The sequence below is a fragment of the Erythrolamprus reginae genome, chromosome 10, assembly GCF_031021105.1.
Source record: "Erythrolamprus reginae isolate rEryReg1 chromosome 10, rEryReg1.hap1, whole genome shotgun sequence".
NCBI lineage: Eukaryota > Metazoa > Chordata > Lepidosauria > Squamata > Dipsadidae > Erythrolamprus > Erythrolamprus reginae.
This window is the reverse complement of record NC_091959.1, coordinates 6389982-6412257: the sequence shown is the minus strand read 5'-3', so window position 1 is coordinate 6412257 and position 22276 is coordinate 6389982. Positions and strand designations below refer to the sequence as shown.

The window sequence follows — 22276 nt, the reverse complement described above, 5'->3', positions numbered from 1 at the left end:
TTCCAGCCCTAAGTCTTTGCAGGCTTTTTTTCATTGCTCTACTTGCTCCAAATATGTTTCTTTCTAGCCCTAACCAGGTGCTGACGATGTCCCCAGCTCTTACCAGCTTGCAAGCTCTTTCATTGTTACTCTCTCCAAATAAGGTTTTTTTCAGCAGTAACCAGGGGATAAAATAGTGTGCAGAAGCTGAACAAACTAAGGATGCTAGCCAGATGAATACATGGTCAGTAGATTTTCCCCCACCCCTATTTTCCTACCCCCAAAATTAAGTGTGTCTTATACTCAAAAAAATACAGTATATTTTTTTCATGCAACGCGATTATTGCACCATGAAGCCCCACCCTCAAGACAATTTCTTGCGATCTCCATCTCTTGAGTGCCTTCAACTAGAAATGTGTGTTTTGTCGCTCTTGTCTGGCTCTGAAACTCCTTACCTGCCGACTCCAGTAGTTATTGCATAGGCGAAGAGCTGGAGAGGGCTGTCCGTTTACGTCAATCACTTTTTGGGGAACACAACTTGAGTTCCTAAAAGGAAATTTTAAAAATGAGACGAGTATAATGCCTAACCCCATTGGCTAAAGAAAGCAAAAAGGAAAGAGACGATTGGGGATATGTTGCATGGAATAGATAATTCTGGTAATGTACTCTCTGCAAAGACAGCCTATTGACATGCCATCCAATACTTGGGTTTTTCAAGATGCCGCTGGATATTTGTGGATACGGTTCAGTTCTTAGCTTATATTGGTTTATCATGTTTGGTTGAATAATCCACCGTTAGCTGGTTTGATACACCTTGAATTAAAATGGTCAGATTCATGTAATACCATAAGTGAGAACTAAACAAACCACATTGGATACTGTATTGGGTGAACCCAGCCATATTATTTGCTGCAGAAAAAAAATAGCTAATTAGGAGCTTTTGTGGTGCTGCCTTTTTCTCCTCTGCAGCCAACAGATCTTCTACCTTGAGCTGCCATGCTAGACACAGTCAATTTCTCTAGATTATATCCTTCCTTCCCTCCTCTCCCTCCTCCCTTCCTTTCTTCCCTTCCTCCCTCTTTCCTTTCCTCCTTCCTTCCTTCCTTCTTTTCCTTCCTTCCTTCCTAAGCTAAAGAGAATTTTCCTTCCTTCCCTCTTTCTTTTCTTCCTTCCTAAGCTAAAGAGAATTTCTCCTTCCATCCTTCCTTCCTTCCCTCCCTTCTCTCCCTTCCTCCTTCCTTCTTTTCCTTCTTCCTTCTTCCTTTCCTTCCTTTGTAAGATAAAGAGAATTTCTCCTTCCATCCTTCCTTCCCTTCCTTCCTTCCCTCCCTCCCTCCCTCCTTCCTTCCTTCCTTCCTTCCTTCCTTCCTTCCTTTGTAAGATAAAGATAATTTCTCCTTCCTTCCTTCCTTCCTTCCTTCCTTCCTTCCTTCCTTCCTTCCTTCCTTCCTTCCTTCCTTCCTACTACCTACCTACCTACTGCAGTTCTAGGCATATTTCAACACTGGCTTCACTGTTTCTTTTTTAAACCTTGGCTTTTCTTACCTCATATAGACTCCAGATGGGACTTTAGTGCCAAGGAAGAGTGCAGAAGCCACAAGGAATTCTGGAGAGATCCGAGAATCTACATGCTGCTTGTAACCTATAACACAGACAGCGATGCAAGAGATGACAAGAGGCAGTTCACAGAAGGGTTTTAGACAGATTAACAGACTTGGAAGGGACCTTGCAGGTCATCTAGTCCAACCCCAAGCAGGAGAACCTATATCTGTTGCCTGATCGTGAGGCGAGAGCTCCACTTCTAAGCCACAGCAGCTGAAGCTAAAAACACGGAGGGCTTTGGAATGCCCTGTGATATTTTAAGTTTTAAATGGAAGAACTTAGAATGCAAACGCAATTTAGCATTTCTTATGTGCATCTGTTGGAAATATTTTGTCTTTTTCCATTTGGAGTCTATTCTGCTCTGCTGCGGTTCCTCACCTTCTTTTCTTTTTAAATATTTTTTAAAATTAATTTTCCATTTTTAAAAAGAAAACACAAAAATAAATACAGAAGAAAATCAAAGGAAAATAAATTAATAATATTATATTCAGATATTCGCATTATATTAGCATTAAAGTCACTATATTTATATTATATTAATAATACACTAGACTATAATTTCTCTCAAGTATATAAATTAGTACATGCTTTTTTTCCATTCACAAAATAATTTCATATATACTTCAATGATTTATCATGCAGGCTATATTAACAACCCCCCCCCCCAATTGTAAAGTCTAGAATTCATTTGTTACATACTTCAAAATATTTACGAAAATAAAAATAATAAACAATTATTAAAACAACTGTGAAACAAAACTAAACTACCTATACCTTTCTTTATCTTAACACATATTTTATCGTTGTATATATTTTCCCAAGTAATCCTTTATGCCTATTTGTTACTGCTTTTCTTCAATAAGAACATCTGTCATCTATCCATTGACTTTCGTTACTATGCGACTTAGTACACCAAGACAACTAGACACAACAACAGTTTTCCCCCGAATGCCATCACTCTACTAAACAAACAATTCCCTCAACACTGTCAGACTTTTTACTAAATCTGCACTTCTACTCTACTGTATGACTGTAACTCGTTGCTTGTATCCTAAGATTTTTATTAATATTGATTGTTTCTTCATTGCTTATTTGACCACTATGACAATCATTAAGTGTTGTACCACATGATTCTTGACAAATATATCTTTTTCTTTTATGTACACTGAGAGCATATGCACCAAGTCAAATTCCACGTGTGTCCAATAACACTTGGCCAATAAAATTCTATTCTATTCTATTCCATTCCATTCTATTCTATTCTACTAGTTTTTCTCATCATTCCTATCACCCATTTCCTCCCATGTTGACTGTATGACTGTAACTTGTAGCTTATATCCTAAGATTTTTATTAATATTGCTTCTTCATTGCTTGCTTATTTGACCCCTATGACAATCATTAAGTGTTCTACCACATGATTCTTGACAAATGTATATTTTATTTTATGTACTCTGAGAGCATATGCACCAAGACAAATTCCTTGTGTGTCCAATCACACTTGGCCAATAAAATTCTATTCTATTCTGTTTTATTTTATTCTATTCTATTCTATTCTATTCTACTAGTTTTTCTCATCATTCCTATCATCCATTTCCTCTCATGTTGACTGTATGACTGTAACTTGTTGCTTATATCCTAAGACTTTTATTAATATTGCTTCTTCATTGCTTATTTGACCCCTATGACAATCATTAAGTGTTGTGCCACATGGTTCTTGACAAATGTATATTTTATTTTATGTACATTGAGAGCATCTGCACCAAGACAAATTCCTTGTGTGTCCAATCACACTTGGCCAATAAAAATTCTATTCTATTCTATTCTATTCTATTCTACTCTATTCTACCCTACCCTACCGTACCCTACCCTACCCTACCGTACCCTACCCTACCCTACTCTACTCTATCCTATCCTATCCTATTCTATTCTATTCTGTAATGGTTATGTTCTATCTCTCTAAATCGGGTTTGTCATTTTACTAATGTGTGTATGCAGTTTCTCACCTTCATAACGTTTGATGCTTGGCTTATCCAGAAAGGTTGGTAGCCACTGATAAAGCACAATATTCTAGGAGAACAACGAGAAGGTGACAAGATGATTGGAAATAAGTGGATTATTCAAGAAGCTAAACACGACTTCCACTTTTTCCCCATCTCTGCCTCTACCTACCTGGTAAATGGCAACGACTTTCTTGCGGGCATGTTGGAATATATCCTCATCTGACCAGCTTGCGTTCTGCTCGGCTAGTTTTCCTGCCCAGTAGTTGTGATAGCGGAACCACAGGATACCCATGGCTTGCAGGAAGACGTTTTCATTCCCTTTGGCATTTCCAAAGTCTGGGAGGAGGAAAGGAAGAAGGAGGAGGAGGAGGAGAAAACAAGAAGAGAAGGAGAAGGGATCATTAAAAAGAACCCAAGAGAACTGTAAAAATCCTAGTGGCCAGATATCAGAGAAGACATCATGAGAATGATGAAAATGCTGATTATGATAATATGTAGAACATCCTGCAAAGATGCAAACGGGAAAAGTTCACTTTCTTCTTCTTCTTCTTCTTCTTCTTCTTCTTCTTCTTCTTCTTCTTCTTCTTCTTCTTCTTCTTCTTTTCCTCCTTTTTCTCCTTCTCCTTCTCCTTCCTTCTTCCTTCTTCCATCGTCCTTCTTCTTCTTCCTTCTTCCTTCTTCCTTCTTCTTCTTCCTTCTTCTTCCTTCTTCCTTCATCCTTCTTCTTCTTCTTCTTCTTCTTTTTCTCCTTTTTCTCCTTTTTCTCCTTCTCCTTCTCCTTCTCCTTCCTTCTTCCTTCGTCCTTCTTCCTTCTTCCATCGTCCTTCTTCTTCTTCTTCTTCTTCTTCTTCTTCTTCTTCTTCTTCCTTCTTCCTTCATCCTTCTTCTTCTTCCTTCTTCTTCCTTCTTCCTTCATCCTTCTTCTTCTTCTTTCTTCTTCTTCTTCTTCTTCTTCTTCTTCTTCCTTCGTCCTTCTTCTTCTTCCTTCTTCTTCCTTCTTCTTCTTCTTCTTCTTCCTTCTTCCTTCCTTCGTCATTCTTCTCCTCCTTCTCTCCTTCTCCTCCTTCTCCTCCTCCTCCTCCTCCCTTTCCCCTTCCTATTATTATTATTATCATCATCATCATCATCATCATCATCATCACCATCCTCACCATAAATACCACCACCAACATCATCTATCTATCTCCTTCTTTTAGCCTCTTGAAGAGCAGCTGGTGACCCCAGGCTTACTCACCAAAGATCCCTTGTGTTCCATCCTTCCCAGTAGCTGGATCCAGAGCTTTCCACATTAAGCTATTCTCTTCCGTCTGCTTGGGGAAGCCAGGATCCTTTCCATGAAGTAGCTTTCCTTGGGAGAAACTCCTTAGATAATCGCTCCAGACGTGCGAAGAGCCATAGATGGCACTTCCATCTAACCAGCCAGTCACCCCATTTATCTGTTGGAGAAGAAAAAGGAAGAGTAAGGGAAACAGTTAGCCCCTCTTTGGTCTCCGAACTGCTTGGATTGGATGAATGGATAAGATATCTGAAGGCAGCAACTTCACACTGGATAGTCACTGAATTTGGACCTAATGTCTAATGTCTCTCACACTTGACCATTAAAAAATTCTATTCTGTTCTGTTCTGTTCCATTTCATTCCATTCTCTATTCCATTCCATTCTATTCTTGACAAATGTATCCTATTTCTGATTTCTGACAGTCTCAAAATGGGTGAGCAGTGTGGTCGGGCGGTAGGAAAAGCAAGTGGGATGCTTGGCTGCATAGCTAGAGGCATAACAAGCAGGAAGAGGGAGATTGTGATCCCCTTATATAGAGCGCTGGTGAGACCACATTTGGAATAATACTGTGTTCAGTTCTGGAGACCTCCCCTACAAAAAGATATTGACAAAATTGAACGGGTGCAAAGACGGGCTACAAGAATGGTGGAAGGTCTTCAGCATAAAACGTATCAGGAAAGACTTCATGAACTCAATCTGTAGAGTCTGGAGGACAGAAGGAAAAGGGGGGACATGATCGAAACATTTAAATATATTAAAGGGTTAAATAAGGTCCAGGAGGGAAGTGTTTTTAATAGGAAAGTGAACACAAGAACAAGGGGACACAATCTGAAGTTAGTTGGGGGAATGATCAAAGGCAACATGAGAAAATATTATTTTACTGAAAGAGTAGTAGATCCTTGGAACAAACTTCCAGCAGACGTGGTTGGTAAATCCACAGTCACTGAATTTAAACATGCCTGGGATAAACATATATCCATTGTAAGATAAAATACAGGAAATAGTATAAGGGCAGACTAGATGGACCATGAGGTCTTTTTCTGCCTTCAGTCTTCTATGTTTCTATCCTATCCTATCCTATCCTATCCTCCTCTTCTTTCCCCTCTTCTCCATTCCATTCCATTCATGTAATGGTCATAAATACCAAGCACCCAAATTTGACCACATGATGGTGGGAATGCTGCAACGGTTCTTAGTGCATTACCAGTGGTAAGTCCCTTTGGTCCTGTGCCATTGTAACTTCAACCAATCACTAAACAAATAATTATAAACCGAGGATCACCTGCAGTTGTGTCCTTAAAACGGCTCCTGTTAAGTTGCCATGGGCTTAATGTTCTGAGATAACTTAATTATCTCATGTCATTTTTATTATAAGGTTTAGAGTAGTTGGGGGTTTTTGTTGTTTCCAAAATTGGACATACAAAATTCTTCTATTTACCTATTTTCTATGTGTGTAACATATTTTTTACTGGCAGGCTGCCCAAGTTCAAATCCTGGTAGGAGTATGGCTAGCTGATGTTCTGTCTGGGTCACTCCGGAAGCCAAGACCAACCCAAAAAGAGAAGCCAGACACACCGGTAAAAGGCAAAGGCAGTTTATAAAATTCAAGAAAAAACACAGGTAACAGAAAATGTCCTTACAAACAGGAAAACGCTATATCTTCAGATATATCCACGAAGGCAAAAGTCCATGCAGCAATACAGGATTCTTGCTGCCAAGACAAGGCTGTAGATAGCAGACCTACACCTCCCACGGGTCTTCCAAAGCTGCTGGGCCACAATCCAGGAACAGAGACACCGAGAACAAAGCAGGACACCGTAACTCCAATTGATAACACTCCACATGGCTTCAAGGGCTTGCCTGCCTTTTAAACCCTGCTAAGGAGGACCACACCCAAGCCCAGCTGTTCCTAATTCAGTGCTGATAATACTTCTTTAATTGCTCCTTTCTCTGATCTGAACGTCTCTGTCGCATGTCAATGACGGCTTGTGCGTCATCACCTAATGACTCCAAGCTACTGGCTGGGGAGAGGCCCCCCCCCCCCGGGGCTCTCATGCTGTTCTCCTTCGTCCCATTCCTGACTTTCCTCTCCCCCGTCCGACTGTTCAGCCCCCTCCTCTTCACTGTCCTCCTCCTCCGGGCATGGAGCCAGCAGAGACACAGCTGGTCCCTGAGCAGCCTCACGCTGAACCACAACAGCTGATAAGAACTAAATAGCTTGAAATAGACCTTTACTAGTCTCCTTTTCTTTTTCATTATCAGCAAAAATATGTTACACACATACAAAATAGTCTGTCAGCTCTAAAAGTAACTGTCTGGATTGGTCCCTGGAGGGATTGAGAGGCAAAAAGGAAGCAGTATGCTCCCTGACATGTTTGGATATACCAGGATGATTCGACAGAAAAAAAAAATGACAGGGAAAAAATATATATATTTCCAGAGAATGCAACCCAAAAAATAAATCGTGAGCCCTCTTCGCTGGAATTTGACCTGCAGAGGGAGGAATGGACATGGCACAGATAGCAGAGGGCATTTATCTTACCAACTCTCGGGGGTTGTTGGGGCTCCGTCCGGTCCCTGCAGCCCATCTCATCCTCTGGAAGGGCAGGACAACCCTTTGAGAGCTGTTGGGGTCAAAGACCGGGTCTCCTTCAGGGATTTCCAGGTTGAGGAATTCCGACGGGCAGCCTGGATTGTGGGCTTCTGAAATCTCTGCCAGTACGTGGAAACCTGCCAGATGCCCAAAACCGGGAAGATTAGAGAAATGAATTGGAATGGATGATGTATCAGAGAGAGGAGGGGAAGGAAGGAAGGAAGAGAAAGGACGGAAGGGAAGGAGGGGAGAAAGAAGAAGGAAGGAAGGAAAGAAGGAAGGAAAGAAAGGAAGGAAGGAAGAAAAGAAAGGAGGGAGGAGGAGATAGAAAGAACTGAAGGAAGAAAAAGAAAGGAAGGAAGGAAGGAAGGAAGGAAGGAGGGAAACAAGAAGGAAGGAAAGAAAGAAAGAAAGAAAGAAAGAAGAAGAAATAAGGGAGGGAAGAGAAAGAATGAAAGAAAGGAAAAGAAAGAAAGAAAGAAAGAAAGGGGGGAGGGAGAGAGAGAGAAAAAGGAAGGAAGAAATGAAGGAAAAGGAAGGAAGAAAGAAAGAAAGAAAGAAAGAAAAGAGGAAGGGAGGGAGGGAAGAAGGAATGAAGGGAGTGAGTGAGTAGGGAAGGTGTACAACAAGTGATGTGCAACAAACTCACATGGAGCAGTAGGGTTGTCTGTTTGTTAGTAGGATTCACTGGGTCATGGATTTGGGTCTTTCACTGTGAGTCATATTGGGTGGGTGGGTGGGGCGCAACAGGAGTGGGTTCCAAACTCTTCTACTGCTGGTTCACTCAGGGACGTGATGTGTGGGCGCACATGCATGCATGCACAATACTAAAAAAAGCTTCTGCGCATGCTCAGAAGCAAAAAACCAATATGGCACTGCCTATGGTACGGCCGAAAGAACCAGGCCTGGGTTGCTGCTAATTCCAGCAACCCAGACTGCCAAGTTACTAATGGTTCTATAGAACCATTAGTCTGAACCGGTAGGAACCCAGCTCTGGGGTGCACAAAGGGTGGCTCAGCCAATCTCATTGTACTACTACTACTACTACTACTACTACTACTACTACTACTACTAATAATAATAATAATAATAATAATTTATTGGATTTGTATGCCGCCCCTCTCCATAGACGCGGGGCGGCTAACAACAATAATAAACACAACATGTACAATCCAATAATAAAAAAACAACTAAAAACCCCTGTTATAAAACCAAACATACACACAAACATACCATGCATAACTTGTAAAGGCCTAGGGGGAAGAGCTATCTCAACTCCCCCATGCCTGCCGATATAAGTGAGTCTTGAGTAGTTTACAAAAGACAGGGAGGGTGGGGGCAATTCTAATCTCCGGGGGGAGTTGGTTCCAGAGGGCCGGGGCCGCCACAGAGAAGGCTCTTCCCCTGGGGCCCACCAAACAACATTGTTTAGTTGACGGAACCCGGAGAAGGCCAACTCTGTGGGACTTTATTGGTTGCTGGGATTCGTGCGGTAGCAGGCGGTTCCAGAGGTATTCTGGTCCAATGCCATGTAGGGCTTTAAAGGTCATGACCAACACTTTGAATTGTGACCGGAAACTGATCGGCAGCCAATGCAATTGAATTGAATTCCTGAATTTGAATTGAATTCCTGGAAACATTTGGCTCAAACGACTGTCTCTTACCAAAGTAAACACCAAGCACTGTTCTTTTTTTCGGAGAAAGCTGCCCCGAATCTCCTCGGGCCACCACGTTGCTAAGCCTGCGAGCATTAGGCACATGAGGTTCCTGGAGGGCCTGGAATACACCATCGGCATAATAAGCCGGGAGTAGACGTGACAATCGTGACCCTACGGAGGGAGGGCGGAGAGAGAAACCAGCATGTCAATATGAAGGAGCAAAATATGGCAGAAAGATCATGAGAAGTTCCTTGAGGATCCTTTGGACAGACAAGAAAACAAATCGGTGGATAATGACAGTAATGACAACAGAGTTGGAAGGGACCTTGGAGGTCTTCTAGTTCAACCTCCTGCTTGGGCAGGAGAGCCTACACTGCTTATCCAACATCTTTTAAAAAACCTCCAGTGTTGGAGCATTCACAACTTCTGGAGGCAAGCTGTTCCACTGATTTCACATTATTTGCTAAAGTCTGGATCATGGACCCTTCTTCTCATTCAAGGCGCAAATCACCAGGGTCAAATGATCTTAATTTAGGCAATGCTCCAGCTGTCTGGAGAAGATAATGCCCACTAAGATCAAGAGGACTCAAGTTGAGAACTTCAGCCTTAAAGAAACAACAGTTCCTCTAGGTTGGATATATACTGCAGGAGTCAAAAAGAGGGCCGTGAAAATATTTACTGACCCCTCGCATACTGGACATAAACTGTTTCAACTCCTACCCTCAAAACATTGCTGCAGAGCACAGCACACCAAGACAACTAGACACAAGGACAGTTTTTTCCCCTAAACGCCATCACTCTGCTAAACAAATAATTCTCACAACACCATCAAGCTATTTACTACGTCTGTACTATTATTAACCTTCTCATTGTTTGCATTACCCATCTCCTCCCACAAATGACAGTATGACTTACTTTGTTGTTTGTATCCTTACAATTTATATTGATTGGTTCCTAATATGATTTGATTGCTTATTTGTACCGGGACTATCATGAAGTGTTGTACCTTATGATTCTTGACAAACATGACTTTTCTTTTATGTACACTAAGAGCATATGCACCAAAGACAAATTCCTTATGTGTCCAATAACACTTGGCCAATAAAGAATTCTATTCCGTTCCGTTCCGCTCCATTCCGTATTCTATCCTATCCTATCCTACCCTATTCTATTCTATTCTATCCTATCCTATCCTATCCTATTCCATTCCATTCCATATTCTATTCTATCCTATCCTATTCCATTCCATTCCATTCCATTCCGTATTCTATTCTATTCTATCCTATTCTATTCCATTCCATTCCATATTCTATTCTATTCTATTCTATCCTATTCTATTCCATTCCGTATTTTATTCTATTCTATTCTATTCTATTCTTATTTCTATTCTATTCTATTCTATTCTGTTCTATTCTATTCTACTCTACTCTACTCTATTCTATTCTTATTTCTATTCTATTCTATTCTACTCTACTCTACTCTATTCTACTCTACTCTATTCTATTCTTATTTCTATTCTATTCTATTCTATTCTATTCCATTCCATTCCATTCCATTCCACTCCACTCCACTCCACTCCACTCCACTCCATTCCATTCCAAAGGATCAGTTGCATCTTGCTCACCTGCAGAGTTGTGTTTATGATACATGAGGTTGTTGTACCAGCCATCATAACGTTGAATTTCCCAGTGGATGTTTTCTTGGGCACCTGGAAATGAAGCAGGCAAGGAAGAACATATTTTGGAAAATAAGGCAACAAAGTCAAATTCCAGTGAAAATCAGGAGCAGTTTTCCCACTACTCCTAAATCCTTCTCTTCTGAAGTGTTTGCTAACACAGAACTGCCAATGCAATACTCAGATTGAGGATTCCTTTTCCCCAAGTGCATTATTTTACATTTGGAAACATTAAACTGCAGTTTCCATTGCTTTGACCACTTATCTAGTAAAGCTAAATCATTTGCCATGTTACAGACTCCTCCAGGAATATCAACTCTATTGCACACTTTAGAGTTATCGGCAAATAGGCAAACCTTCCCTACCAAGAAAGACGATTTGGCTACTTGACCATTACTTCAAGTGAGTATCTTATGCTATAGAACTGGTCAGAACCAGTAGGAACCCAACTCTGCATTAGTGGCTGCTACTGCTGCCCCTTCTGGAGACGGTGGTGAAAATTTGTTCCTATTGAGGGAAACCAGTCGGTGGAAACAGAATTAACTCACCTGCATTGGGCCCCGAATGTGTCAAGGCCAACAAAAGGCCAACAAGAAGATGGGATATTTTTTCAATTGTCCCCATTGTCTTGAGATGGGGGAGAAGCTGGAGGTCCTTTCTGAAAGGGAAAAGATTTGCATGTGACCACCTTGATAGTAAATAAAATAAGGGACATAAAGTCATTGGCTTCACAACTCTGGAGGTTCTCACACCCCAGAGCGGATCACCATTTCCCAAAGAAATGATTTGAAAATATGTTTTTACATTTGTTGGATCTGCATCATTTTGTTCATTTGTTTGTTTCAACTCCTACCCTCAAAATGTCACTACAGAGCTCTGCACACCAAGACAACTAGACACAAGAACAGTTCCCCCCCCCAACGCCATCACTCTGCTAAACAAATAATTCCCTCAACACTGTCAAACTGTTTACTAAGTCTGCACTACTATTACTACTAGTTTCCCCCCTTTATCATTCCCATCACCCATCTCCTCCCATTTATGACTGTATGACTGTAACCAGTTGCCTGTACGCTTAAGATGTTTATTAATATCCATTGTTTTCTCATTGTTTATTTGACCCCTATGACAATCATTAAGTGTTGGACCTCATGATTCTTGACAAATGTATATTTTCATTTTGGCAAATAATTTTTTTTTTCATTCCAATCACATATACAAAATAAAATACCACCAATCTTGAATTACATTACAAGGAATCATTTTTTTAAAATTCAGGATTCATAATCCATCCAATGCTGCCTCTTTTACCTTTGACATCTGGACAAAAATAGTTACTCACATTTCTTATATGACATTGAAAAGCTATTAGCTAATACACTTTGTATATAGTATATGTATACACATATACCCAATATATTTTCTTTTCTGTGCACTGAGAGCAGATGCAGCAAAGACAAATTCCTTGTGTGTCCAATCACATTTGACCAATAAAAAATTCTATCCTATCCGATCCTATTCTATTCTTTAATGAAGTATGCATTGGTAGTATACATGGATATAACACTGTTTAAATAAATGAGATGGGTCCTAATAAGAGAGAAATATTAAGACAGGGGACAGAAGGCATGCTGGTGCACTTATGCACGCCCCTGACTGACCTCTTAGGAATCTGGAGAGGTCAACAGTGGATAGTCTAAGGGTAAAGTTTTGGGAGTTAGGTGATGATACTACAGAGTCAGGTAGTGAATTTCCAGGCATAGAGCCTTCTTTGTGGCGGCCCCAACCCTCGGAGAACTGAACTACTCTTTCCCCCCCTAGGCCTATACAATTTATGCATGGTATGTTTGTGTGTATGTTTAGTTTTAAATAAGGGGTTTTAATTATTTTAAACATTAGATTTGTTATATGCTGTTTACTACTGTTGTTAGCCGCCCCGAGTCTACTGAGAGGGGTGGCATACAAATCTAATAAACTAACTAACTAACTAACTAACTAACTAACTAACTAACTAACTAACTAACTAACTAACTAACTAACTAACTAACTACTTGGTTGCTGAAGTCGTATTTTCTACAGCCAAGTTCGGAGCGGTTTACTTTGAGTTTGTATCTTTTGTGTGCTCGTGTATTGTTGTGGTTGGAGCTATATAAATAAGTTATAAACGCCCATGGATGTAAGAATATGGTTGCAACCAATTGCCAATTGGCTACCAATTCTTCCAAATCTAGAGCTACATCAGAAGGAGAAAAATGGCCAAAGAAGAAACGGTTATGTTTCTCCGTGGACTTTTGATATCCCATCCAAGGTCTATTTCTCACTTTCCATAGAGACACCATGAATGTGGTTTAAAACTAAAGAGCCCGATCTTGCAAAGCTGCAGAGAGAAACAGTAAAGTTGGTCTTCCATGCTACAATCCTTTGGAACTATTGTGAGTTGTGAATGATGCCACCTTTCAATTTGGCTCGCTTCTACACGGTAGACCTAAAGCGTTTTGCTCCATGTTTAGGTACACGTGTTTGGATCAACCCTTTTTCAGAAGTGTTTAGGGAGGATTGAGTAGAAATAACAAGAGGTTAGCAGGTTGACTTTTTTTTAAAAGGAATAATAATGGGATCTTGAGTGGTTGGCTGATTCTTCACCTTGCTCGACAGAGTTTGTGGTTTTTTCTAAGCCCTCTTTAGAACTTGGGTAGAGAAAGAGATTGAAGGAGGTGGCTGCCTTTGTTCTCTCTGCCAAAAAAGGTCAGGGAGGAAAGAACCCGTCATTTAAGAATCTGGAATGTTTGAAATGCCCGCAGAGGTTAAAGAGGCGTTTTACTCCAAATTGTAGGCATTTAGTGGGAAAGGAGAATAGGCTGACAACATGGTTCGCATAACACATTTAACCCACAAGGGACTCTGGCATAAGCCCGTGAAAGTGGTCCCAGTGGTACTTGGCACGCTGGGCACACTGCCGAAGGATCTCAGTGGACATTTGAAAACCATTGGAATTGACAAAATCTCCATCTGTCAATTGCAAAAGGCGGCTTTACTGGGATCGGCAAACATAATTCGCCGATACATCATGCAGTCCTAGGATATAGATCATGCAATCCAGCATATAGTGATCTTGTTTGCTGTGTTGTATTGTTGATAATAATAATAATAATAATAATAATAATAATAATAATAATAATAATAATAATAATAATCATCATCATCATCATCGTCATAAGTTGGCGGAACAAAGCATTGCATGGGCAGTTCTTGGAGAAGATTGAAGGCAAAGTGGATAAAAAAGAGACCTGGTCATGGCTTACAAGTGGAACACTCAAAAAGGAGACAGAAGGACTAATACTGGCGGCACAAGAACAGGCCATTAGAACAAATGCTGTCAAAGCCAGAATTGAAAAATCAACAGACGATCCAAAGTGCAGACTCTGTAAAGAAACAGATGAAACAATCGATCACATACTCAGCTGCTGCAAAAAGATCGCACAGACTGACTACAAGCATAGACATGATGCTGTGGCACAGATGATCCACTGGAACTTGTGCCGGAACTACCATTTACCAGTGGCAAAGAACTGGTGGGATCATAAGCCTGAAAAAGTGGTTGAAAATGAGCAAGCAAAACTACTGTGGGACTTCTGACTTCAGACTGACCCAATTCTGAAGCATAACACTCCAGACATTGTGATCGTGGAGAAAAAGAAAGTATGGATCATCGACATCGCAATCCCAGGAGACAGCAGAGTTGAGGAGAAGCAGCTAAAGAAATTAGTGAAATACGAAGATCTAAAAATCGAGCTGCAATGACTCTGGCATAAGCCCGTGAAAGTGGTCCCAGTGGTACTTGGCACGCTGGGCGCAGGGCCAAAGGATCTCAGCGGACATTTGAAAACCATCGGAATTGACAAAATCTCCATCTGTCAATTGCAAAAGGCGGCTTTACTGGGATCGGCACACATAATTCACCGCTACATCACACAGTCCTAGGTGCTTGGGAAGCGCCCGACTGGTGATGAAATACAAAATCCAGCATAGTGATCTCGTTTGCTGTGTTGTACTGACATAGTAATAATAATAATAATAATCTTCTTCTTTACCATCATCATCCTAGGCCCCTGGGTGAGGCTCGAATAGTAATCAATGTCAAATCCAGCAAAACAACTGGCCACTCTGGTACAATTGTAGACAATAACAACAACAAATAAATAAATATCGCCACCTGGTTATTGAAACTACACAGCTATGGATGAAACATGTACCGGTTACACCCATTGTCATCAGGGTATTTAGTACCATGTCCACAAATTTCACAAAACACACCAAGAAATTGCAGCTTCCTGCAATAATACCAGTGAAACTGCAAAATACTGCGCTATTTGGAAGATCATATATTTTAAGAAGATACTTGGTTGATATCTAGGATGTTGGCAACCACCCGTATCAACCATTAGCACCAGTCAGTGGTATTTGTGACACTTTTTTAAAGGTTCAGTTGACTTGAGTTTCATGCTTAATGAATAAAAGAGAGAATATCTCAATCTGTATAGTCTGGAGGACAGAAGGAAAAGGGGGGACATGATCGAAACATTTAAATATATTAAAGGGTTAAATAAGGTCCAGGAGAGAAATGTTTTTAATAGGAAAGTGAACACAAGAACAAGGGGACACAATCTGAAGTTAGTTGGGGGAAAGATCAAAAGCAACGTGAGAAAATATTATTTCACTGAAAGAGTAGTAGAGGCTTGGAACAAACTTCCAGCAGACGTGGTAGATAAATCCACAGTAACTGAATTTAAACATGCCTGGGATAAACGTATATCCATCCTAAGATAAAATACAGAAAATAGTATAAGGGCAGACTAGATGGACCATGAGGTCTTTTTCTGCCGTCAGACTTCTATGTTTCTATGTTTCTATGAATAACAACAACAGAGTTGGAAGGGACCTTGGAGGTCTTCTAGTCCAACCCTACACCACTTCAGACAGATGGTCATCCAACAACTTCTTGAAAATTTCCAATGTTGGAGCATTCACAACTTCTGGAGGCAGGCAGTTCCACAGGACTTCACGTTATTTCACAAGGCTTTGCATGGACTCGCTGCCCGGAAGGAGAGAGCAAGACCCATCATTACCTTGAACAGAAATCTTTACCGTACTGCACCGCCGCTACCTTGCATGGAAAAGCTTTTCCTTGTACCTACCGCATTCGGGGAAATAGGGATCTGCGTTTGAGGGCGATGGGAAGTGGATTACGGAAGAGAAGCCGGCTGGTTACCCGTAAAGAGAGACAGGTAGGAGAGTGCAGAGAAAAAAGAGAGAGAAATAGGAAGACAAAACCAAGCCGAAAGGGGAAAAACTGGTTTTTTGCCAGAGGAGGAAGCAAGGAACTCTGGAGGATACGCAGGGGTTTCCCCCTTTTCGCTAAAGATAGGAACTGCCGTCGAAAGGTATTTGGATGCTGTAATATTTTCAAGAAGGGAAAGAAAGGATGATGGGAGAAAACCCACAAAGTGTTGTGATTCAGCCTGAGGCTCCTCAGGGACCGGCTGGAGCTCTGCCGGATCCATGCCCAGAGGAGGAGGACAGTGAACAGGAGGGGGAGGACCAGGCAGACGGGGGAGAGGAACGTCAGGAAGAGGAGGAGGGAGAGCAGCCTAAGACCCCCGGGGGGGGGGCTCTCCCCAGCTAGTAGCCTGGATTCATTGGATGAAGACGCACAGGCTATAATAGACATGAGGCAGAGACGTGCAGCTCAAAGAAGGGGCCAATTAGAAAGGTATTTCCATCCCTGAATTGGCAACAGCTGGGTTTGGGTGTGGTTCTCCTCAGCAGGGTTGAAAAGGCAGGCCCGCCCTTACAGTCTTGTGGAGAGTTATCAACTGGGAGTGCTGTGACCTTGCTTCGATTCTTGGCGTCTCTGATCTTGGCTTGTGGCCTAGAAGTCTGAAAGACTTGGGGGAGGCGTGGGTTTTATTATCTCCAGCGTTGTTTTTGCCAGCAAATATCCTGTTTTATTGCCTGGCCTTCGTGGAACCTCTGTGAAGCTTCATAGTGTTCCTGTCTGTAAGAACAGTTTTTTTTACCTGTGTTTGCTTTGAATTATATAAACTGCCTTGGCTTTTTACCAGTGTGTCTGGCTACTCTTTTTGGTTGGTGTTGGCGTCTGGGGGGACCCAGACAGAACACAAAGGATCTGCCATCTGATTTGGCAATTTTAGTGGGGTTGTTTCTTTGCCAACTGCAGAGACCAAACCACCAGGAGGTGAATGCAGAGTAACAGAGCTGGAAGGGACCTTGGAGGTCAACTAGACCAACCCCCTGCTTAAGCTGGAGACCCTAGACCAGTGTTTCCCAACCTTGGCAACTTGGAGATATCTGGACTTCAACTCCCAGAATTCTCCAGCCAGATGCCCCGGACCAGAATATCTCTGAGACTGCCTTCTGCCGCACGAATCCCAGCGACCGATTAGGTCCCACAGAGTGGGCCTTCTCCGGGTCCCGTCAACTAAACAATGTTGGTTGGCGGGCCCCAGGGGAAGAGCCTTCTCTGTGGCGGCCCCGACTCTCTGGAACCAGCTCCCCCCCGAGATTAGAACTGCCCCTACCCTCCTTGCCTTTTGCAAACTCCTTAAAACCCACCTTTGTCGTCAGGCATGGGGGAACTGAGATATCTCCCCCCGGGCCTATACAATTTATGTATGGTATGCTTGTGTGTATGTCTGTTTAATAATGGGGTTTTTAAATATTTTATATTGTAAATTATTAGATTTGTTATAAACTGTTTTTATTGTGTTGTGAGCCGCCCCGAGTCTACGGAAAGGGGCGGCATACGAATCTAATAAATAAATAAATAAGTCCAAATATCTTCAAGTTGCCAAGGTTGGGAAACATTGCCCTAGACGCATATTTTGAGCGACAGGGAGTTGGACCAGAAGGATAAAGAGCCGCATGCAGCTCCTGGGCTGAGGCTTCCATAAAATTCAGAAGGCCCAATAGCTCCCCAAAGGCGATTATTTCCACTTTGCAAGAGAGGGATTCCATTGGTCTGCTCTAACACGGATTGACAACACAAGCCTTTGCTCATGCTCTACATCGGGGCTTCCCTTGAAGACTATTGGGAAGCCACATAGGGTATTTCTTCTCCAGGTAGAAGGATGTTCGCAGAGGATGTTAAGGACATGATGTTGAGGAAAAAAAATGCAACCAAGAAATAGGCACCTTCTTTCATTTGGGATGGATGTGCCCTAAAGTAAAAGGATTTTAGGGGTCTATAAATATTTTCACCGCCCTCTTTTTGACTCGTGCAGTATACAGGTCCTCAATGGAAGGAAGTTTGGCAGCAATTGTTTTTCTGCAGTTCTGATTCTCCTCTGAAGTCTGTGTCGGACTTGTTGGATTGCAGAACCAAACCAGACAGGTATAGAGGTGCAGATGACAGACTCAACGATTCCTTTGTAAAACTGGATCAGCAGCTCCTTGGGCAGTTTGAGATTCCTGAGTTGGTGCAGAAAGAACATTTTTTGTATACTGTTCTGTCGGGCTCTCTGGTAGACTCCTCCCAAAAATTCACAGGTACAAATTTCACACACACACACACGTTTGAAAACAATGTTCTTTATAATGAAAATTCACTTAAACTAAGCCCTCTTTTGGTATAGCAAAGAGCACTCATCTCCAAACAAACTGGTAATTTGTACAAATCCCTTATCAGTTCAGTGATACTTAGCTTGCAGCTGTGAGGCAATTCACAGTCCTTCTTCTTTCACAAAGTGAAACACACTTTGCTCTGGTTTAGTTTCAAAGCGGGGAAAAATCAGCACACAAAAGGTCCAAGTCAGTAAAGCAGTCACGAAACACAACGAACAGATAATCCTCCACAATGGCCAAACCCACAGGCTGCTATTTATAGCAGCCTCACTAATGACCCAGCACCACCCGACCACAGGTGGCCTCATTTTCTTTGATAATAATCTCTCAGTTGTTGCTGCCTATGCATCGCTCTCTGCATGCGTGGCTGTATCATTAACTCTTGTTCCGAATCCAAGGAGGAGCTAGATAATTGATCTCCTTCTGAGCTGTCTGCCACACTCTCCTCCTCCCTGTCACTCATGTCTTCTTGGTCAGAGGAGCCTTCATCAGCAGATTCCACGGGGCAGGGGGGCAAAACAGGCTTGCAGCATGTGGACGTCTCCCCCACATCAACAGTCCTTGGGGCAGGAGCTGGGCCAGAGCTAACCACAACATATACTAAACAATGTTTAATAAGGGGTCCTTGGTGCTCCCAGAGTTTGCTTGGGGTTTTTTTTTGCAGATGGTTCATTTTTCAAACTAGCTAGCTACATCATCCCTGCTGGTGGTTAATAATATTTAATGAGCAAGCATCTCTTGACTCCCAACAATGGAGCTTTAAAGAAGCAAGCCAAAAGCCCTTGAAGGCCTTTTCCCCACTGTTGACTTAAAGGGCCCTCCATCCATCCTTGAATGGGCCGAAAACTAAACCGAAGTGACGTTGGCTGTTCTTAGATGCCAATTTCTCCTTTTCTTCTGTTCTCTCCATTGCCGGTGACTTTAATTCTTGACTTGAGTTCCTTTACTCTTCCTTTGAAGAGAAAAGCCTGGGGAAGCCTGATTTCTCATAACTTTGAGCCAGTAGTAGACTGCTGCCCCCACGGAGGGAGGGGGAAAGACGCAGTGGGTATAGTAAGTTTATGCACTATTTATTGAATATTTAATAGTGTTTTTAAAATTGTCCTTCTTTCTCTACTACCTTAGTATGATCCTTGATTACTTTTAAAATTGGCGGGACCCAGGGGAAGAGCCTTCTCTGTGGTGGCCCCGGCCCTCTGGAACCAACTCCCCCAGAGATTAGAATAGCCCCCACCCTCCTTGCCTTTCGTAAGCTCCTTAAAACCCACCTCTGCCGTCAGGCCTGGGGAACTGAGACATTCTTTCCCCCTAGGCGTCTACAATTTATGCATGGTATGTTTGTATGTGTGATTGGTTTTATAACAAGGGTTTTTAGCTGTTTTTAGTATTGGATTGCCACATGTTGTTTTTACCACTGTTGTTAGCCGCCCCGAGTTCATGGAGAGGGGTGGCATACAAATCCAATAGATAGATAGATAGATAGATAGATAGATAGATAGATAGATAGATAGATAGATAGTATGTTTTTACCCATAAATGCTTTCACCATTTTAATAATTATCTAGAACTGAACTTTTGGAGCAATTCAAGAAAATTGAGCTACTTGCCTAATTTGTTATCATACTGAACCTTGTGGGTTTAGTACAAAACCTTAAAATGTTATTGTGCTCCTCAACAAATTATGTTGTTGATCCTTTGTCCTTTTTGTGGCTATTCATGTGATTTAATAAACTGAAAAAGAGTCCAAGCACCTATTTGAAAACTTACCTTGGTTGGTAAGTCGCTCCTACCCAGACACATGACCTTTAAGCCCCCGGTCACATGATTGTCAAGTCACTCCCACCGAGTCACATGACCACCAAGCCACTCCCAGAAAATAAGCCACGCCCACAGCATGGCAGTAAACAATTTGGCAGCCCATCACTGCTTTGAGCTTCTCCTTTCATTCTACTAGCAGAAAGGAGAAAATCGTTCTTTACGCCTGGAATAGCTCAAGAAAAGTATAGGAGAACTTTTGGTTTCCACAGGCAGACCGCTTCCAAACTTCATGCTTGAGGTGGAGGAGAATGAAACTCTGACTTTGAGTCCTACCGATTAGGTCAAGGGGTCCCCAAACGTGGCGACTTGTGGACTTCAACTCCCAGAATTCTTCAGCCAGCTATGCTATGCAGCTATGCTATGCAGAATTCTGGGAGTTGAAGTCCACAAGTCTTAAAGTTGCCAAGTTTGAAGACCTCTGAATTAAACTGCTAGATCTTTACAGAAATGGCTCATTCATATTATTACGAAGAAGCAAAGAGCTGTGATTTTTGAATTCTGGGAGTTGAAGTCCACAAGTCTTAAAGTTGCCAAGTTTGAAAGACCTCTGGATTAAACCGCTAGATCTTTACAGAAATGGCTTGTTCATATTATTACGAAAAAGCAAAGAGCTGTGATTTTTGAATTCTGGGAGTTGAAGTCCACAAGTCTTAAAGTTGCCAAGTTTGAAGACCTCTGAATTAAACTGCTAGATCTTTACAGAAATGGCTCATTCATATTATTACGAAAAAGCAAAGAGCTGTGATTTTTGAATTCTGGAGTTGAAGTCCACAAGTCTTAAAGTTGCCAAGTTTGAAAGACCTCTGGATTAAACCGCTAGATCTTTACAGAAATGGCTTGTTCATATTATTACGAAAAAGCAAAAAGCTGTGATTTGATGTTAAGGCCTTCTTTTACTGTCAACAGGGGGAATCGGAAGCCAATGTTTTTTTTCCCTTATCTTTTCCTCATTGCTTTTCTATTAACTTCGTAGTTTGTATTTTATAATACTTTATAAACTGAATGAGTGTGTTAATGATTAAAAAGAGTAAATCCTGGCACAAGCTTGAGATGCTGTCATAGTTCCCTCTAAGCTGAGCAGTGAGCAATCGCTCACTTAAAAATCATCATCAACTCAGAGTTTTCCAAACCTGCCCAGAAGCCGAGAGGGAAATTTTATTATTATTTCTGTGTCGCCCAGTCCTGAAGGGACTGTCGCTCAGACACTATACTTTTCCGCCCACCCCAAAAAAAATTTAGAGAGAACACTGGATGCTGTTACTCATGGAATGAAGTCAACTACATGTGGTCCCAGACGAAGATAAGATACAGCCAGGGGGCATCTTCGCATTGTGAAGTGCAAGTGGGACAGAGTCCAAGGAGAAAATTTTCAACCTTCGCAAGCAAACGATTTGGCTGGATTGGCCCACATTTTTTTAAAACTCGAACTGCGAAGCAAACGAGCTCTTGAAAATAAAACAATTCCTAGCAGGAATGTCTAAGGTCTGTAAACATTCTCTCTGGCTGAGCAGTTGTACATTGTTTAAAAGAAAGAAAGGAAGGAAGGAAGGAAGGAAGGAAGGAAGAAAGAAAGGAAGAAAGAAAGGAAGGAAGGAAGGAAGGAAGAAAGGAAGGAAGGAAGAAAAAAAGAAAGAAAGGAAGGAAGAAAGGAAGAAAAAAAGAAAGAAAGGAAGGAAGGAAGGAAGAAAAGAAGGAAGAAAGAAAGGAAGAAAGGAAGGAAGGAAGGAAGGAAGAAAAGAAGAAAAGAAGGAAGGAAGGAAGGAAGAAAAAAGAAAGGAAGAAAGAAAGAAAGAAAGGAAGGAAGGAAGGAAGGAAGGAAGGAAGAAAGAAAGAAAGAAAGAAGAGGAGAGGAAAGGAGAAAATGTAGGAAAAAAGGAAAGGAAAAGAAATGAGAGGAAAGGAAAGGAAAAAAGGAAGGAAAGGATGGAAAGGAAAGAAAGTTAGGAGAGAAGAGAGGAGAGGAAAGGAAGTTAGGAGAGAAGAGGAGAGGAAAGGAAAGGAAAGAAAAATTAAAATGAAATCCTAGCAAGG

At 41.7% G+C, this 22276-nt stretch overlaps 1 protein-coding gene across 1 annotated transcript in view; it reads right to left on the bottom strand.

The window, feature by feature from the left end:
* DUOX2 (dual oxidase 2) overlaps positions 1-16021 on the bottom strand; it is a 57153-nt gene extending 41132 nt beyond the window's left edge. The window contains 10 exon segments of the mRNA XM_070763037.1: positions 435-525; positions 1525-1621; positions 3586-3649; positions 3752-3918; positions 4817-5018; positions 7403-7590; positions 9118-9282; positions 10736-10819; positions 11335-11444; positions 15982-16021. Coding sequence (XP_070619138.1) covers positions 435-525; positions 1525-1621; positions 3586-3649; positions 3752-3918; positions 4817-5018; positions 7403-7590; positions 9118-9282; positions 10736-10819; positions 11335-11444; positions 15982-15986 — 1173 coding nt within the window. The 5' untranslated portion in view covers positions 15987-16021.
* Positions 16022-22276: the final 6255 nt, after the last annotated feature.